Here is a 20,018-nt window from a genome sequence, read left to right on the forward strand (position 1 = left end):
CACTTCTTCAGATGACCGGATTTTTGAGTTTAGGATGTGCAGACCCAAAATAAATAGGAGGGGGGGGGAAGAGAGACAGGGAGCTAGAGGGAATCATTTTGTTAGTCTATAAAGTGCTAGCAGACCATTTGTTGTTTTTTCTGTGCAGACTAACTCGGCTACCCCCTGAAGTTTCTGAACAAATAAGCAATTTGTCAGAATTAATGGAACTTGTATATTACAATGTTTCTCTGCTTTCCCTTCCATGAGGCTATAGCAGCCAGCAACTTATATCTTCACTGCTTACCACGAATGCTGTTCCTCCGATTGTCCGAGGTGTTGAATATCCAAGAAGTTCTAAGAAAGGGAGATTTATAGAGAAAACAGGTCACATAAAAACTGATACATACAACTAGCCTCTCACTGCACAAGCTAATACCAGTGAATCAATAATACATGATATGTCAGAAAATCCAATCTCTGTTCTTGCTGTTCCGTTCTCTTCCTCTCTCATCGTTTGGTTGAGTAACTTGCCAGAGACTTAGGATATGTCTAGACTGTATTGCTATTTCAGGATACCGGAAGTATCCCAAAATAGCAACACTGCATCTTTAAATGTGCCCGCTATTCCCCGAAATAGCAGATGTACTATTCTGGCATCCCTGTAACCCTCGTTCCATGGGGGTTAAGGGATTTGTTGGAATAGTGCCTTATTTTGAAATTTGGCACTGTCTACACAGCACCAAATTTCAAAATAAGCTCTTTCAACCTAGACTTGGAATAAGCTACACAATTTGCATAGCTTATTCTGACAGAAGGGTGCTGTATAGACGCACCCCCAGACACTCATATCGAGGGTTTTGGTCTCTGTGTCATCTTCTCTTCTTCCACCGGATATCCTGATATAGTATTCTTATGCATCTAATGTTTCTTTTTATGTGCATGACTGAAACACCCTCACCTTGCCATAAATGTGTGCATCGCTCCAGTGACTTCTTAGTGACACATGCCATAGTCTGTTTCATGCCATATCTTCTGAATGTTTTCCATGTTCATTGCTAAACCACTTAGGTTCCTATTATTCTCTATCCTTTTTATATTTTATTTCCAAACAAGCACCGACTCAGAATTATATTTGTTGTAGCTGAAGAACTATGCTCTTGCATGCTTATTGTCTTGGCAAGAGCTATCAATTTGGATCCAGGCTGGTCTGCCTTTAAAGGAGAAAGGATTGGATTAGTTTGCAGTTCCCTCTTAAATGGATTTCTGTACTGTGTCAAATATAAATTGATATTGCTGAAAACTTCTACAGCTATGAGTTCAACCCGACCCTTGAATGACACTAAAAATAACATCTTCATTTACAAAATCAGAAATACTATATGAACTAAAAAGCACTTGCAAATTGCTTTTGCAGTAAGAGGAATGGTTCAGCTGACATCTTTTGCAAAAAGCAATGATTGTGCTTTATAAGGGCTACCAGTGAATTTAGCTAATCTAATTAATGCCGGTGTGTTATTCCAGGATTAGATACCTTAAAATCAATTGTAGACTTTCAAATGTAGTACAAATCTTTTGACTAAACTCATGCTTCTTTATTTTGATAGAGCTACTATCAGATTAATAGACATCTGGACCGAATGTTTGTCCTCTTAATTTGTTGCCAGATTGTTTAGGGCGTGATTCTGTCACCCTTACCCATACTGAACAGCACTCATCCCCATTATTAATCCCCTTGGTTTCAAATTGATTTCATTCAGTGCTTCTGGGTGCTTGGTGCTTTCAAAAAAAGGTCACATTTTAGGTGCCTATGATTGGACTTTATGGTACCTGTCCCCTTTACTTTGCATGAACTGCCCAGAGATCTTTTCTAGATAACACCGTGCCATTTGTTTAGTGTTTCACTTCATCGCCTTTCACATAAACTGCACTGCAGTCACTGTGGGGTTTTCTGTGTGTGTGTTTTACAGTGTTATTCAGTGTTGCTAACCTTTCTGCAAAAGATGGGGAAGAGGAGAAGATATCTCCTCCCAAAGATCTCCCATTTGCTTGCCACTCAGCCCACCCATTCATATGAAAAAACCTAATTACCTAACCTAGTGCTGTTTAGTAAATCCTACAGAGATTTTTTTCTAGCAATGCTTGGCCATACTGCGCATGTGCATTCATTGTCTTGTAGTGTTGTTGGCACCTATTTCTTACATGCATGGCGTGGCTCCTTCAGTTCCGTCTCTATTGTCCTCGGCAGCAGGTGGAGTGCTGTGCTGACTCCTTCACCCTGAAAACCAAAGAAAAACAACTTTAAAACAATTTACTTCCTCAACAAACTGTAACCCTACCTTCCTTATTTAAAAAAAATCTTCTTTATTATTTATTTTATTTTATTTTTTATTTTATTTTATTCCTACTTTCCCATCCGAACCCTCCTTCCCTTCCAGGGTTATGTCTCTGTTTAACAATGGTCATCATGTCTGACTCCCCCAGGTTCAAGAAAAGTGAAACTTGTTGATGGACAATCTTTTTGTGCCTGGGGGAAGACCGTATTCCCCAGATAAGTTTGCACTGCAACACTCTCAATGTGAGAGCTAGGTAGGACAGAAAGCTTCGCTTTAAAACGATACTCATTGAGAAGTCATTATAGCCCGCTGAAGACAACCCCTGTACAAGCTCTCAGAAATCCTCCAGCAGAGACAAGGCTCAAACTTCCAGGAAGCAAGCCTCTTCATTGCCTAACTGGGACACTCACAAGATGAGAGTTTCCATGGCGAGATCCCTTCCCTCAGAGCCAAGCTCAAGAGTTGGCACTGCTGAAGCACAGGCACATCCGCCACTGCCGCAGCATGGATGTTGATGGCCCCCAAATGTGCCAAATTGGAGCTGACGCACAAAGTCCCCTCCATGACATCACCAATGCTGACATGCAATCCATCACAGAAGCCAATGCTCTTGGACATGTCACATCTATGTATGGCAACAGCCCATACCTCGGTACCAACACATAATTCTTCTTCCAGTGATGTTACCGTGGGTTCTCCACTATTGGTGTCGGGCTCGTCCCTGCGCCACAGATCGGAGACTTTCAGGGAGTCATCAGGTGGGCTGCGCATGTGCGAGTGGAGAGCAGCATTCCTGCCTTCTAAGTAGCACGTGCAGCCCACTTTTCCCTCAGTTCCTTCTTCACCACCTTGGGCTATGGATGGAGCTCAACCCTCTCTTCCTCAGAATGCTCTGCATATCAAAGAGAAGCAATTGACAATCAATTGAGTACTATAGATAGTCAAAGAGAAACTATTAAGTACTTTAGATAGACTCCTCTCTTTATTCAAACAAAAACAAACAAAAAAGCTGCTAGCAGCTCTCACTGCCAGGGACAAGCCACAGCAAGTGAGTCAAACTGAAACAAAACAAAAACAAACCCCTAATGAATAAACGAACTAATAACCCAAGAAGGCAGCTTGGTTTACACAACTTGGGTGGTATACTTAGCCTTGGGGAGACACACCAGTCCTGCCTAACGATAAGATATGTGGAAGATGCTGGGAGCCTATGCCAGCCTCTGATGCCCACAGTGAATGCATGTCGTTGGTCTTGCTGTCTTCTCACCTACTTCCAGGTCATGACTCCAAAGCCCCCTGGCTCTGTGGAGGATACTTGTCAGGTAGTTGACAAGCTTGTTGACTAGTCACTCCCTCTCCCCCCCAACTTTGCTGCCACTATCGGAAAAAGGCAGAAGGGGGGGGAAGGGAGAGGGTACTTCAAAGCAGCAGCAGCACCGCGTGGAGCCTGGGGCCAGTGTCAGGCTCCTTTCAGCCTGTCAAAGTGGCAGTGCCGCATGGAACCCAGGGTCAGCTGGGGACTCCCCTGCTGACCCTGGTCTCCATTTGGCACTGCCTCTTTGAAACACCGCGAGGAGCCTGACTCTTGGCTCTCATGGTGGCATTTCAAAGTGGCAGTGCAGCATGGAGCTCGGGGGCAATGGGAGCCCTGGGGCTGTTCCTATACTTCAAAGGCAGAAATGCCCTGTTGAATAGTCGATACAAAATGCACTGACTATTCGATTAGTCAATTACCCACAATTTAACATCCCTACTGTACAGACACCTAGAGTGGAGCACCCACAAGGACAGCACTCGTAAAAGAAGAAAAACTGAAAAACAACAAATGGTCTGGTAGCACTTTAAAGACTAACAATACGTATAGATGATATCATGAGCTATCATGGGCACAGCGCACTTCTTCAGATCAAAGAAGAAGAAGTTACTCACCTGTGCAGTAATGATGGTTCTTCACGCTGTGTCCCCCTGTGTGGGTGCTCCACTGCCCACAGTCCTCCCCTCTAGTTTGGAAACCATCTACTGAATTCCGTGGTAAAGAAGGAATGGAGGGGGCCATGCTGTGTGTGAGAAACAGGCACCAGTGCACCATGAGATGGCTACTGCGCATATGCAGCACGGCCAAGCTCTGCTAGGAAACAGCTCTGATCACCGGAGTGAGGTCTCACCAACACCCAGAGCGGAGCACCCACGAGGGGGATACATCTTGAAGAACCATCATTACTGCACAAGGCAAGTAACTGCTTACTGAACCTAACAAAGGGAATGTCAACATTACAGTGACCTTTCTTAATGAAACAAACAGAAAGGGCCCTGAACTTGAAAGAGGCTGAGGCTTGCCAACCCGCTGCCAGCTGTTTTGTTAGTTTTCAAGGCAGCAACACTGTAAGCTGTTGTTAATTGCTTTCTTCCAGGTTCAGACACGGATGACAGTTAAAAGCCTCATGAAGGCACTGGTAAGCATGCCTTCCCACTATCGCTGCCTGTGCGTCAGTCACCTCATCGGATGGACAGCTTTCCTTTCCAACATGCTCTTCTTCACGGACTTCATGGGTCAGGTAAGATATGCACACATCTCCTTGCATACCCCAGGAGCAGTCTTCTCACGGGATTGCTTTATGTACTTGCCTGTGCTGTGACAATGGTGTCAAGGTCAGTAACTGCTAGAACTGCTGACTGAGAGTTTTGTAAAGGACAGATGAATGCCCTCAGGCCCTCATTATAGAACTAGATCTGTTGGCTAGCAGGAGCCGGGGGGGGGGGGGGAATGGGAGGATGTGGAAGACGAGAAGGGAGCCCTCTGTCTTTGATGTACATTCTGCTGCAAGAGATGAAATAATGATTTTTAATCATGCTTCTTTGAATGTACAAGGACATTGATTCCCATTTAACTATTTAAACAAAGCACAGAGATCTGTTGCACACACGCCAGTTCTCTGCATTGAGTGTAGGGCTACTCACTGACGAGCAGGTGCACTAATTAAAGACCTGCTGCTGCTGCTGCTTTGGAATAGGCTCTGCTGTGGCAATCTGGAGTAGCAGGCACCATGTGGACCTTTCATCTGGAGGAAAAAGAGAAAAGCTTCCCTGGGGCAATACATGCCTCTGCGGCTCAGCCCGCTTACCCCCTTTATGAACAGATTTTCTCTGCTATGTCCCCTAGACTGCTGAGGTGCCTTCATCTCCATGCCCTCAGAGATTCCTTCCCTTCAGGGCTCCTGAAGCAGCTCTCCCTTCCTTCGGGCAGTTTGTGAACAACAGCATGGGAGTGAATGGGAGAGAGAATGAGTCTGACAGAGAATGAATGGAAGGAAGTGTGTGTATGGGTGAGTGTCAGGATGACTGTGAGAGAGGGGATGAATGGCTGGAGCAGAGTAAACATGACTGACTGCAGGCAAGGTTTGTTTGGAAAAGGGGAGGAATGGATGGGGAAGTGAGGAGGGGAGGATGACAAGGAAGAAGGGAAGCAAAAAGCAACGTGAGAAAAAGGAGAAAGCAGAACCTTAGAAAATGGGTAATCCAGAGAGAAGAGGGCACCAAGAAGAATGGGGTTCAAGGTAAGTTTGAGAGGGACTGTGGGGAGCTAGCTGAGGGAAATAAATAGGAATGGGAGAGGAATTTAAGGAGAAGAGGAAGAGAGAGATGGTGGTAGGAATTGGGGATGGAGGAGAGACTCAGTAAGTAGGAAGAGGCAAGAACAGGTGATAAAATAATAAAAAGGGTGGGAAACAGGACATGGAAGTGAGAGGGGAGAGAAGAAAAGAAAGGCAAAGTGTATGGTAGTGAATAACTTGAAGGCTATAGGGAGTTGTATTATTGTTCTCGGAACTTGTTCCCTTGGATGTGAGACATTAATTGACTGCAAAACACTCACCTTCACTTTGTGGTATATTTCAGATAGTATACCAAGGTAATCCTTATGCACCACATAACTCCACAGTGTACCTTACCTATGAAAGAGGAGTAGAGATTGGATGCTGGGGCATGTGCATCAATGCAATTTCTTCATCACTCTATTCCTGTAAGTACCTGGGAATGTACCCATCTGGCCCAAGAATAGGGGACAAGGTGGGCCGGTTTCAGGTTGGGGTGGGGTGAGCAGAGGCCTCCCTCCAGCACTCCCCAGGCCCAGGCCAGGGACGAGAGGTGGGGCTGTGCAGGCCAACCCCAGCAGCACTCCCTGGGCTTGCAGAGCCATTCTGGGTGGCCCAGCAGTATTGACAGATGGCTGCCTGTGTGTCAGAGGGTGGGGAGGGGGTCAAGGCTGTGCTGCCCAACCCCGGTGGTGCTTAGGGGGACCACGGCAGTGACTTCCCCCTCCCCCGCCCTTGTCCAGCACTAGAGCCTGGCGGGAGGGAGGGGGGAAGTGAATGGTTTGGGGCAGGAGAAGTGGTCCATATGTGTTCAAATGGATCCCAAAGGTGAATGCTGGAGCTAGAGTGGATACACTAGGGATTGTTCTAAGGTTCTGTTTCACCAACAATCCTGCAGCCATGGCCTCTCCCCATCTGTACTCCTCACAAGACAAAGTCATCACAGTGTATTGCAAGACCTTGTGACAAAAATGAATCCTGCCCTGCAATAGCATTGAGCAAATGTGTTAGACCAGGGCCAAAAAATCTGCTTTCTAATCCGTGGCAGGGTGATAAGGGAATAATATATGTATTTTTTAAATTAAAAAACTTAACTTCCTATGTAGGCAAGCAAGCAAGTGGACTTTTGAAAGGCTGAGTTATGCAGTGAATAAAATGGCCATATTCAAATCTTGTGCAGGTCCTTTCCTTTTGGTCTCAGTAGTAGATAGCTATGTAGTACTTCCTTCAACTCCAACAAGAATGTCTAAAACTGGCGTCAAATGCCCTGATGTCAAATAATGGATCTTTGTTTTCATCCTAACTTCTCTGAATGATTATGTTGTAATTGAGTGCTCAGAAGAAATACTGTTGTAATTACTAGGTTGTTGTTTTTTTTTAAAAGTCTCAGCAGTCCCCCTCCCCTTTCTTTTCACAGATTTGCAAAAACGTCTTTTGCCTTATATAGGATTAAAGGGACTTTATTTCATTGGATACCTGCTTTTTGGGGTAGGCACTGGGTTTATCGGACTGTTTCCCAAGGTATATTCTACTCTGGCTCTGTGCTCGCTCTTTGGAGTCATGTCCAGCACGCTATACACTGTCCCGTTCAACCTCATTGCAGAATATCACAGGGAAGAAGAGGTGAGTTTAATGTGTAGGTAAAGAAGGAACTGGTACTTGCCTTGGTTTGTCCATGTTATTTATATTTCAAATTAAGTGTTGCAGCAGAGGTGCCATGAGGGGAAGTTGAGTTTCCAGTGTCTGGAGCTTTAATAATGTGGTGATAAATAATGCTACTGTTACAAATCATTTTCAATTGTAAAACACTTTTGATCTGAGGAGCTCAAAGAACTCCAGAAACCTAAATGAAGCCTTGTTCCAATCCTGTGAGAATGGTAAGGACTGAATCAGTATGGCTGTGTCTACACTGGACCCCTTTTCCGGAAAAGGGATGCAGATGAGACAAGTCGGAATTGCAAATGCAGCGGGGATTTAAATTTTCCCCGCTCCATTTGCATGAACATGGCTGCTGCTTTTTTCCAGCTTGGGGCTTTGCCGGAAAAAAGCGCCAGTCTAGACAGGGATCTTTCGGAAAATAAAGCCTTTTCCGAAAAGTCCCTTATTCCTCTTAAAATCAGGAATAAGGGACCTTTCGGAAAAGGCTTTATTTTCCGAAAGATCCCTGTCTAGACTGGCGCTTTTTTCCGGCAAAGCCCCGAGCCGGAAAAAAGCGGCAACCATGTTCATGCAAATGGAGCAGGGAAAATTTAAATCCCCGCTGCATTTGCAATTCCGACTTGTCTCATCTGCATCCCTTTTCCGGAGAAGGGGTCCAGTGTAGACACAGCCTACATGTATGTACCAACCCTGTTCCTGCAAGCAAGACTGGGAGCCAGATCTTCATCTTGTATGAATCACTGAAGCTCTGTTTACTTCAGTGGAACTGGGCCAGTGTTGAAGATGCAGCTGAGTCCCAAAAGTAAATAACCAAAATATGCAAGGACATTTAAATAGCTTAGTTAACTAAATGTATGGTACGAATGTTTTGTTAAAGAAATGGAATTTAATGCAGTTCAGCATTAAGTTATTGAATAAAAAGAAGGTACTTGTTATGCTGGAATAGGGATTTATATGCAAATTAACAACCTGCAGTGATATAATTTCTCTACCAGATCACATTTAGCCTAGCATTCTGTCTTTGAGAGTGGACAGCACCAAATGCTTTGGAAGTTATGAGAAATCCCATAGTGGACAATTCTGGCATGACCAGACATTGGTAACATTTCTTCCAGACCTCTGTGAGAGTTGTTGGCTCATGCCCTGAAGCATGTGTGTCATTCCTTTAAAAACTGCTTTTATCCTGTATAGAGTCATGAAAATAGTATGAGGTTCTCATTATCCATACAAATGTTTGGAATCTGCTTGCAAGCCTGGACAGTGTGAAATACAGCTCCAAGATAAAACCTTGAAAGAACTTCATTTCTTATACTCAATTCTATCATCTTACTAGGCACAGCAGGTCCTTCATGTCATGTAAGATAAGATGTTAAGATCTTTAAAGAAAAGTTCTCTCAAGTGTCTTAAGTTGGTGGAACCATTTGAGACATGAAAGATTAATAAGAATATGGTGGTCTTGATCTTTTAAAAAGTTTTTAATATATGTTAGAACTGGAAACTGTAGGAAGATGAATAAATGAAATGTGAGCAAAGCCAAATATATGCTGCAAGCAGTGTAAGGCTAGATTGAGTCAGAAGGAAATACAGCAACTATAAGAACAAGTGAAAATGCAACGCAACAGTTGAAAAGATAACAGAAAGCTCTTATTCCAATGAATCCTTGGAGGGTATTTTTCTTGGGTGGAATATTTCCCAGAATTGACTTTTAATTTTGCCAGTTAATGTTCTTGACAGTTCAGATCAGTTGTAACTAAGTATTTTAGAAAGACTTAATGGATGGGGCTGAACCACAAAGCTAAAATGTGTGTGTGTGTGTGGTGGGGGGGGAAGGGGATTTAACTCGTTTCAGGCTAGTCCATTATGGTGATAGGAATACGATGCATAATGCAAATCTAGCTTTAGGGAGGTTCAGGGATGCTGGATTCAGACCCATCTGTCATTAGATGTAACTGAATTAAAAGATGTGCAAGTGGAAAGGTGAAGTTCATCTTTAATAAGCCAGTGTTCTCAAAGAGATAGATAATCAGAAGAAAACCATTTGCTTCTGTTTTGATGCCAGATGCTTGATTAACTCTGTTGGATGGTATGGTTTCACCAGTTCTGACATTAACACAGTTAGTTTTAATCTCAACTTTCTAAAATATACAGGATAGAGTATCTAATAGTTGACCAGATTTCTTCAAACATTGACGTACTTTTTGGTGGAACGATAGGCACATCATGAGACTAAGCATACGCCAGTAAAACATTTGCCATTTCAATAAAAACAACGATGTAAGCAGCCAAAATATCCCCGTTGACATGCTTTTGCATGATGTCATAAAAATAAATGTGGTTAGATCACATAATTTAAGAAAAACATAGAACAAAGAGCAGACCTTTTTAATCAATGGGCTTTCTATTACAACTGAACTGCACTGGGAAGTAAACTATTGGCCTCTCAGTCCCACTTATGCATTGTGCACAAAGCTCACTTGTTCTCTCTTATCTGAATAGGGTTGACTGTACCTGATTTGGAAGACAGTAGGATTCATGCTTGGACGTAAATATTGTAGTGCTGAAAGTCACAGCCCCTAACTTTAGGTGGAAAGGAGGAGGAAGTGGCAGTGGCACCCATGCTAAAACTTAGCTCAGTGGCTCAAGGACTAGAGAATAATTCCCCCTGGCTCAATGACAGTTTATGTACCGTATTTTCCGGCGTATAAGGCTACTGGGCGTATAAGACGACCCCCTAATTTTTTAGTTAAAAGATAGGTTTTCGTCTTATACCCCAGCGCCCCTTTGCCTCCTTTGCTCCCGGTGTCCCTGGTCTGCTGGAGACGGTCCCCAGCAAACCAGAGGCACCGGGAGCAAAGCCGCAGCAGCGGCGGGGTCCTGCGCCTCCCCGGCTTTGCCAGAGCAAAGCCTCAGAAGCGCGGGATCCCGCCGCCGCTTCGGCTTTGCTCCCGGTGCCTCTGGTCTGCTGGGGACCGTCTCCAGCAGACCAGGGACACCGGGAGCAAAGCCTCTGAGGATGTCCCGGCAGCGGGACAGCCCCGGCGCGCCTGGGCTGCCCTGCCACCGGAGCCCCTCCGCGGCTTTGCAAAGCCTCGGGGGAAGCCGGCGGGGGGGCATCCCAGGCGCACCTGAGCTGCCCCGCCGCCGGAGCCCCTCCGCGGCTTTGCAAAGCCACGGGGGAAGCCGGAGCCCCTCCTCGGCTTTGCAAAGCCTCGGGGGAAGCCGGAGCCCGTCCGCGGCTTTGCAATGCCTCGGTGGAAGCCGCCGTCAGAGCCCCTCCGCGGCTTTGCAAAGCCTCGGGGGAAGCCGGCGGGGGGGCATCCCAGGCGCGCCTGGGCTGCCCCGCCGCCGGAGCCCCTCCGCGGCTTTGCAAAGCCTCGGTGGAAACCGCCGTCGGAGCCCCTCCGTGGCTTTGCAAAGCCGTGGAGGAGCTCGGGTGGCGGGGCAGCCCAGGCGCGCCTGGGATGCCCCGCCGCCTGTATACCCGCTGTATAAGACAACCCCCGATTTTTGGGGGATTTTTTTTAGCATCAAAATTCATCTTATACGCCGGAAAATACGGTATTTATACACAGTGGAATTGTCATTGGGCCAGAAAGCAAGGAAGTGAGGAAATAACTCTGTAGCCTGGTAGTTAGGACGCCTACCTAGGAGACCATGGGACCAGTCCCCTACACTGTGCCTCCGTTTCCCCAGGGAAATGGGGGAAATGATAGTGATTGTTGTACCAAATAAAAGCAAGCAGGATCTTATGAGGGGGATAAGGCAAGAAGCCACATTTATTGTAAGGATAATAATAAAAAAATAAAGAAAAGATAGAAGCAAACAACGTTGTTTAACTACTTAACCCTTATACATATAAACATTCATTCATCCATTCATTCAGGTTCTGTGTATTGTTATAGTTACCAGCCTGGAAGTTGCTTGTGACAGAATACTGGCCAGGTATTCTGTACACAAGTGATGGTAGTGGGGAGCGAAGTCCTGATCAGATGCGCATCTGAAGCTCCTGGTAGGCTGGCAGCAGAACCTTGAACTCTGATTCCATAGTTTTTTAGTCCAGTTCTTATAGGAATTTCTTCCTATGCCAGTCTATGGAAATTGCTGCATCATGCCGATGTCTCCAGGGTGGCTGCCAGGTGCTCATCAGTGATCTCATCGGGTGGACCTCCAGTACTTGGTTTTCTCCACTTGACACCTTTTGGTTGCACTGGCACCTGACGCCTTCTTCAGCCCTTTGTTGCTGTATTCTCAGGCTGGCACCTCTCAGAACCATTCACTCATCATCCAAGCACTCTCTCTCTCTTACATACATTCCTTAATTAATGTTTCCCATGCAATATTTTTGTATAATAATAACTTTACATATATCAGAGTTGTAGTTACAAAAAGTTTCTGGGTGGTATTGCTTAAAACATTCTCTGAGTGCTGAGTAAAGTTACAAAGTTTTAAAGAGAACAGGCGTCAATTAAGTAACAATGCCCTTAGTCAATTACAGGGCTTGGCTCCCATAGCAGAGTTAGTGGCTTGACAATGCATTGTTACAATGTATCTCTGCAATGTCAATTTCAAGCAGCCCCCTTGCACAAGCTTGAGCATGTCCTGGGACACAGAGGGGGGGCTGTTTCTGGCTACATAGGATTATATTCTTAACAGTTCTAAGTTACATGACCTAATACATTATATTCTAAAGGGGCAATAATAATAATAAATCTAAACATTTAACAATCTTACCTAATAATAAGAATAAGAATTAATAATCAATCTAAACACTTTAAGTTGTGGGAAACAAATTACGGGGAGTCCCTTCCATTTGGGGGAATCACATTTTTAATACATTGATATGTTATCCCTACATGATTGCTTTTATAAAGCACTTTGAGATCTACCAATGACAAAAGTTATACAAGAGCTAGATATTATGTGTTAATCAGTTGTCTCATTTGATTGGATTTTATTGTATGCTTACTTGCAGAGTCAAAAGGAACAGAATGGAGGAGAAGCTGAGGCCAATGGAAGAGGGAAGGGAATTGACTGTGCTGCTCTCACGTGCATGGTGCAGCTGGCACAGATTATTGTTGGAGTGGGTCTGGGGTTCTTGGTCAGTGCTGCGGGCAGTGTAATAGTAGTTGTGATTTGTGCATCTGCTGTGGCATTAATAGGCTGTTGCTTTGTTGCTTTTTTTGTCCGATATGTGGAATAAAAGAGTATGTAGCTGACGGAAGAAATCTCCATCGGAACATTTTTGTTCTTGATCTGTATCCATGTGGTGCAATTTCTACAATTGTATTTTATAGCACCCTCTTCTTTAATTGGCTGGAATGGTTAAAATTCCAGAGAATTATTTTTCCACAGGGTGGCAGTACTTAGTAAAATCAGTGGCCTCACTTTTCAAGCTGTAAGATCTCTCCATGGCTTTCCTTTCTCTGCCCCAATTTCATGTTCACATGTAAGCCACTTTTATACATGGCAGTGTAAGGCTTTTCATGATTAGTGGTAATGCCCATTATGAGCCAAACTGGAGAAGATAAGAGATTAAATGTGTGTCAAAAAGTATGTACCCAGTAAGGATGAAAGTGGGGGTTACTGATCCCAAACTCTAAGGATGTACTTTTAAGATGGAGGGGAGGAGGGCATTAACTTGGAATTATAGTCCCGGGGAGGTGTCAAGGAGTCACACCAGTGCTTAATTTGTGCCAGGGCTGAGTCCCAGCACTTCTAGGGTTGGCAGTTCATAGCCCTGGCACCTCTGGACTTATTGCATCAGTTATGAAAGTAAAAAAAAAAATTGCTTGAGCCTCCAGCACCTCCATTACAGATTAAGCACTGGTTACAGCCGTGTCATTCCATTATTGCCAAATGAGACAGGTGTTCTGGGTAGATGAGGAGCAGGCATGGTGTGGAAATGGGAGATCTTGGCGTAGAAAAGATTGAAAAGGTATATCCTACTGCTGGGCAGCTTTATGCTGTAAATTGTGCTTTATATAAATGTGAAACAAAAACATAAACCAAGATTTTCAAACCTGAGTGCCTAGATATGGGCTCTTACATCCGTATTTAGGCTCCTAAATGGGGAGTCAGTGGAAAGCTGCTAGGAACAGAGCACCTTTGAAAATCTAATTATGTGTTTACATGCCTAAAATTAGGCACCCATATTTTAAAAATCTTGGCCAAAAATTCTAAATTTGTGAGCCACCTACAGTGTTCAAACTGAGTGATATAGTATGTATCTTAACAATGAATTCAGAACTGTTTGCGCTCTTTTTCTGCACATAAGGGTCTAACTTAATTACATTCTTGTTTTGCTGCTTTCAGAATATTATTGTGACTTAATTCAGTTCCACAAAGCATTACTATGAATTATTCAATGTATACACCTCAAACCAGTCTGTTAAATCCTGTAGGCAAACTAGTATAGTTGTAGAATAGTGATAGAAATAGTGATAGTATAGTTGTATTGAGTACAGATTAAAGTGTACATTTTATTTTTCATTAAAACACCAGAATTTGTTACACTTTAAGCTTTTCCTGAATCATTCCTTCTATATTCAAGAAAGTTTCAAATTGGACCAATAAAGGGTTAAGAGTAAAGATATCTGAATGAGCTTTAGAAAATTGATTTTGCATTCCCTAGTAATTGGAGTCAATGGGAATATGGGGTACTTAGGAGACACCAGACCTGACCTGTTATTAAGATGTATTCCTGGCTAAAATACATCCAAAAAGAGCATTGAGTTGCTTGCTTCCAAAATTTTGATTTTAAAGTGAAGTATCTTCATTGGTGATGTGTGTCTTCTTCTCTGGTGGCGTTCCTATCCATGCCCCAGGGTAAGTGCTCAGCCACCTTAAGCCCTCCGTCAATACAATATTTTGATGAAATCCCACAGGGAGGGATTGTTGCCACATTTGTTTCTAAAAAGTAATGTATGGCTCTTATTAGCACCATTAATTCCAATTTGTTATTGACTTTCAGCACAGCAAAGTACCCTTAAGCAATATGACATCATAGCCCTATGAATGTTGCTCAGTTTTTGATCTGAGGGCTTGTGTGCATTTGTATTGACATGCCACTCAGATGCATTCGCTTATGTTTTTCAGTTCTTCCAAACACTTCCCACTGTGACTGGTTTAATCATTGAAGGCCTCTTGGGCTGCATCTCAGGGACAGCAAAGCCCTGAAAGGCTAACTGATGATGGATCCCAGCTGGGCAGGGGCAGCAGCAGGGGCAAGCTGTGCTTGTAGAAAGCCAGCAAGCTGAGAGCAGAAGAGGGCTGCAGGGAAAGTAGCATTCAGTCTCTCCCTGGGAAAAAGGGTATGTGTCTGGAGCTACACAGCCTGGCAAGATGTCGAAGAAAGGAGTTGTCTACAACTATTCCTTGGGAGGAGAGAGTTTGGACTGATAAACCCAGAAGAGGGAGCTGAAGATAAGAGCAGGGAAGTAGGAATGAGTCTAGGGAAATAGCAGCAGGATTTGGAAGCAAGCAGCCTGGAGTTACTTGACAGAGGGTCCCTGAACTGGAATGTGGAATAGGAGATAAGCCTGGTTTCCCTGCCAGCCATCAAGAAAGTAGTGTAGGACCAGGACTTTGAGCAGAAGATTGTCTAGAATGGCATCAGAGAAACTGAGCCAATGGGACTTTGATACCCCGGAAAGGAAAAACTATAAAGGGAGCTAGTCAGAGGATTGTCATGTGAAGTGAGAGCTGCAACTCCTGGAGAACAAGGGGGCAAGGAGATGCCATGTGAACTATCAGATCCAAGTGGAGTTAATCCTCAAATCTAGCCACAAGGAGGTGCCCAACAATAAGTGAATCCTGTGAAGTCATTTATCACAAGTCCCTTGGAGGTCAATTAACAAAGGCGTTTCCTTGCTGACATTTGGGACTTCTGTGAATTATTATACTGGGGAATTCCATTCTAACTCCTTGGGCATTTACTTCCCCTCCATGTTGTTCTCATCCCTCCTCACAGCCTAGCGCATGACAAACTCTACCATTGCATGGCTGCAATTAACCGCCCCGCCCCTTATTATCTCAGCCGTTTGGAATCAGTGGAATCAGGCTGAAGGTTCTGCAGCATGATCCCCTCTCCCACCTGATTTTGCTGAAGCCCCTTTATGAATGCTGTGTTGCATCGGAGTGCCCATAGCCAGTGGTGGGACAGAAACTATAAAACATCCTTTACTTCTTTAAGGGTACGTCTAGACTACAGGCTTTTATCGACAGAAGTTTTGTCGACAGATACTGTCGACAAAGCTTCTGTTGACAAAGAGCGTCTAGACTACATTCAGTTCTGACGACAAAGCAAGCTGCTTTGTCGACAAAACCCTGTAGTCTAGACACAACCCTAGATGCAATAACACCTTCTGTCGACAGAATTCTGTCGACAAAAGGCGTTATGCCTCGTAAAATGAGGTTTTCCAGCATCGACAAAACTGCTGAGTTCTGTCAACGTTATGTTGAGAGAACTCAGCGGTAGTGTAGACGCAGGTATAGTTTTCTCGACAAAAGTCCACTTTTGTCGACAAAACTGTAGTCTAGACACACCCTCAGACTCCAGAATAATAAGAACATAAGAACGGGTTAGACCAATGGTCCATCTAGCCCAGTATCCTCTCTGCTAACAGTGGACCATCTAGCCTAGTATCTTGTCTGCTAACAGTGGTCAATACCAGATGCCCCAGAGGGAGGGAACACAAAAAGTAATCCTCATGTGTTCCCTCTCCTGTCTCCCATTTCCAGACAAACAGAGGCTAGGGACACCATTCCTACCTGTCCTGGCTAATAGCTATTGATGGACCTAACCTCCATTAATCTATCTAGCTCTTTTTTGAACCCTGTTAAAGTCCTAGCCTTCACCACATCCTCTGGCAAGGAGACTCAGAAATTGACTGCAATGAATGAAGAAAAACATCCTTTTGTTTGTTTTAAACCTGCTATCTATTAATTCCATTTGGTGACCCATAGTTTTTATATTGTGGGAATAAGTAAATAACATTTCCTCCTTCACTTTTTCCTCACCAGTCATGATTTTATAGACCTCTATCATAGCCTCCCCGGCCTTAGTCTCCTCTTTTCTGAACTGGAAAATCCAAGTCTTTTTAACCTCTCTTTATACGGGACTCATTCTAAAACCTCTAATCATTTTTGTTGCCCTTTTCTGAACCTTTTCCAATGCCAATATGACTTTTTTGAGATGAGGTGACCACATCTGTACTCAGTATTCAATATGTAAGTATACCATGTTTTTATATAGAGGCAATATGATATTCTCTGTCTTATTCACTCTCCCTTTTTAATGACTCCTAACATTCTATTTGCTTTTCGGATTGTCGCTGCACAGAGAGTGGATGTTTTCAGAGAACTATCCACAATGACTCCAAGATCTCTCTTGAGTAGTTGGAGCCAAATTAATCCCCATCATATTGCATGTATAGTTGGGATTATTTTTACCATTGTGCATTACTTTACATTTATCGATATTAGATTTAATTTGCCATTTTGTTGCCCAATCATTTAGTTTGGTGAGCTCTTTTTGAAGCTCTTCACAGTCTACTTTGGTCTTAACTATCTTGAGCAGTTTAGTATCATCTGCAAATTTTTCTACCTGACTGTTTACCCTTTTCTCTAAATCATTTATAAATAAGTTGAATAGGATTGGTTCTTTGGGGGACCCAACTAGTTACCTTGCCCTACTCTAAAAACTTACCTTTTATTCCTACCCTTCATTTCTTGTCTTTTAACCACTTATCAATCCATGAAAGGACCTTCCCTCTTATCCCATGGCAACTTACTTTACGTAAGAGCCTTTGGTGAGGGACCTTCTCTAAAGTATACTATATCCATTGGATACCCCTTGTCCACATGTTTATTGACCCCCCTCAAAGAACTCTAGTAGATTAGTGAGGCATGGTTTTCCTTTACAGAAATCATGTTAACTTCCCCCAATAATTATGTCCAGCTATGTGTCTTACAATTTTATTCTTTACTATAGTTTCAACTAATTTGCCCAGGACTGATGATAGACTTACTGGTCTGTAATTAGCAGGATCACCTCTAGAGACCTTTTTAAATATTCCTGCTTAAGTGTCTCCTATAGAAAAATGTATTTAGCATCCAGCTAAAAATACAAATATCCTGGCTAGACAAATGGAAAAATTCCATGTGTGTGCATCTTAAAGAAAAGCTTTTTAAAAGGCACCAAAATCAATCTAAAATATTACAGGTCCTAAGTAGGAAACAAAGGTTCACTTCAGCACTTTGAAAATGTTACAGGTATCAAACATGTTCACTGTAGCACCATTCATTCCAAGGGTTCCACCAGTTCTGCCCTATTACTTCATTTCAATGCATGGACCAAATTATAAATAGCATCAGTTAATGTTTTTAATAGGTGCCTGATTGGTGCTTTTAGCTCAATAACATGGGTTATGAAGTCAAGAAAACAGTGAGATTGGTATTGATCATCCAGGCTTAACTTCATATAAATAGGGTCCAGTATATAAAGCTTTGATGTGGAACATAGCCAAATAGAGAGAGAGAGAGAGAGACTGTGTGTTTATATAATCTCTCTAGGGAGAGAAGCATAGAAATGTAGGGCTTAGTAGGTCATCTATCTCATCCACCTGTGCTGAGGCAGAACCCAATATATGTAGGCATCCCTGACCGGGTGTTTGTCTAACCCAGTGATTTGCAACCTATGGCCTGAGGGCTGCTTATGCCTTGATCATCAGCTATGGCCCATGTGACATCCTCTGGGATGTGCAGATAGAATTACATCTGGGGGGAATTCTGTGCCACTGTGCACGTGCAGATTTTTACATGATAATTGAGAAGTGCTGCAGTTTTGCCTTTCACCCACAAGAAGCCATTGTGGTTCCAGAACAGCCAGCCACTCACTGTGGTCATCAGAGCACCTGCTCGTGGAGCATGGTTAGAACAGACAGAGTGGGGCATATGGGGCTGCTGAGTGTGTGTGTCACTAATTGGTGTTCAGAAGAGCTAGTGGTGGGGACAGACTGGGACGTGGGCTTAGGAGCGAGTGGAATGACACCATTGTGCAAGGAGCTGCATGGAAGGGTCACATGAGGGTAAAAGGGGAGAAGGCTGCAGGAACACAAGGGGAAGAGGGAAGATGTACCTGTCAGAATAGGAAAGGCACAGGGTTAGCCAGGGTCTGCATGGGGGAGGCGCCGCAATTTTTTAACAATCCTCCTCTCAAAAAAAATCCCTATTCCATACTATCCCACTCACCCTCTAGGCTCTTTTTCTCTCCCTCATATCCTCTATTACCCTGATTGCCCCAAGCCTTTGCACTGCTTCTGAGGGGTGCAAGATGTACAGTTCTGAGGTGCAGTTTAAATGAATTAGTCCAAATTCTGTATTAATATACCTAGTAATGAATGTTTGTCAAAAACACATTTCTTGAATCTAATTTTTTAGTCTGTATTGTTTCAGATATACTTGCTGATGGCTATTTCAAAATAAATTAACAAAATAATCAAAACTAACATGGTTACATTGTGTTATTTTGACAAATAAAATGTCATAGAATCATAGAATTCTAGGACTGGAAGGGACCTCGAGAGGTCATCAAGTCTAGTCCCCTGCCCTCATGGCAGGACCAAATACTGTCTAGACCATCCCTGATAGACATTTATCTAACCTACTCTTAAATATCTCCAGAGATGGGGATTCTACAACCTCCCTGGGCAATTTATTCCAGTGTTTGACCACCCTGACAGGAACTTTTCCCTAATGTCCAACCTAAACCTCCCTTGCTGCAGTTTAAGCCCATTGCTTCTTGTTCTATCCTCAGAGGTCAAGATGAACAAGTTTTCTCCCTCCTCCTTATGACACCCTTTTAGATATCTGAAAACTGCTATCATGTCCCCCCTCAATCTTCTCTTTTCTAAACTAAACAAACCCAATTCCTTCAGCCTTCTCTCATAGGTTATGTTCTCTAGACCTTTAATCATTCTCGTTTCTCTTCTCTGGACCCTCTCCAATTTTTCCACATCTTTACATAAGAACAGCCGTACTGGGTCAGACCAAAGGTCCATCTAGCCCAGTATCCTGTCTACCGACAGTGGCCAGCACCAGGTGCCCCAGAGAGGGTGGACTGAAGACAATGATCAAGCAATTTGTCTCCTGCCTTCCCTCTCCAGCCTCTGACAAACAGAGGCCAAGGACACCATTTTATCCCCTGGCTAATAGCCTTTTGTGGACCGAACCTCCATGAAATTATCTAGCTTCTCTTTAAACTCTATTATAGTCCTAGCCTTCACAGCCTCCTCTGGCAAGGAGTACCACAGGTTGACTACACGCTGTGTGAAGAAGAACTTTCTTTTATTAGTTTTAAACCTGCTCCCCATTAATTTCATTTGGTGTCCTCTAGTTCTTCTATTTAGGGAACTAATAAATAACTTTTCTTTATCGGCCCTCTCCACACCACTCA

General features: G+C 43.6%; 1 protein-coding gene across 1 annotated transcript in view; it reads left to right on the forward strand.

Moving 5' to 3' along the window:
- Window positions 1–19,628, forward strand: part of SLC45A2 (solute carrier family 45 member 2) — a 29,341-nt gene extending 9,713 nt beyond the window's left edge. Inside the window, exons 4-7 of the mRNA XM_006116515.4 lie at window positions 4,727–4,870; window positions 6,210–6,333; window positions 7,323–7,528; window positions 12,537–19,628. Coding sequence (XP_006116577.1) covers window positions 4,727–4,870; window positions 6,210–6,333; window positions 7,323–7,528; window positions 12,537–12,764 — 702 coding nt within the window. The 3' untranslated portion in view covers window positions 12,765–19,628. The remainder of the gene's footprint in view (window positions 1–4,726; window positions 4,871–6,209; window positions 6,334–7,322; window positions 7,529–12,536) is intronic.
- The last annotated feature ends 390 nt before the right edge of the window (window positions 19,629–20,018 follow it).

The sequence above is a fragment of the Pelodiscus sinensis genome, chromosome 6 (genome assembly GCF_049634645.1).
Source record: "Pelodiscus sinensis isolate JC-2024 chromosome 6, ASM4963464v1, whole genome shotgun sequence".
NCBI classification, from domain to species: domain Eukaryota; kingdom Metazoa; phylum Chordata; order Testudines; family Trionychidae; genus Pelodiscus; species Pelodiscus sinensis.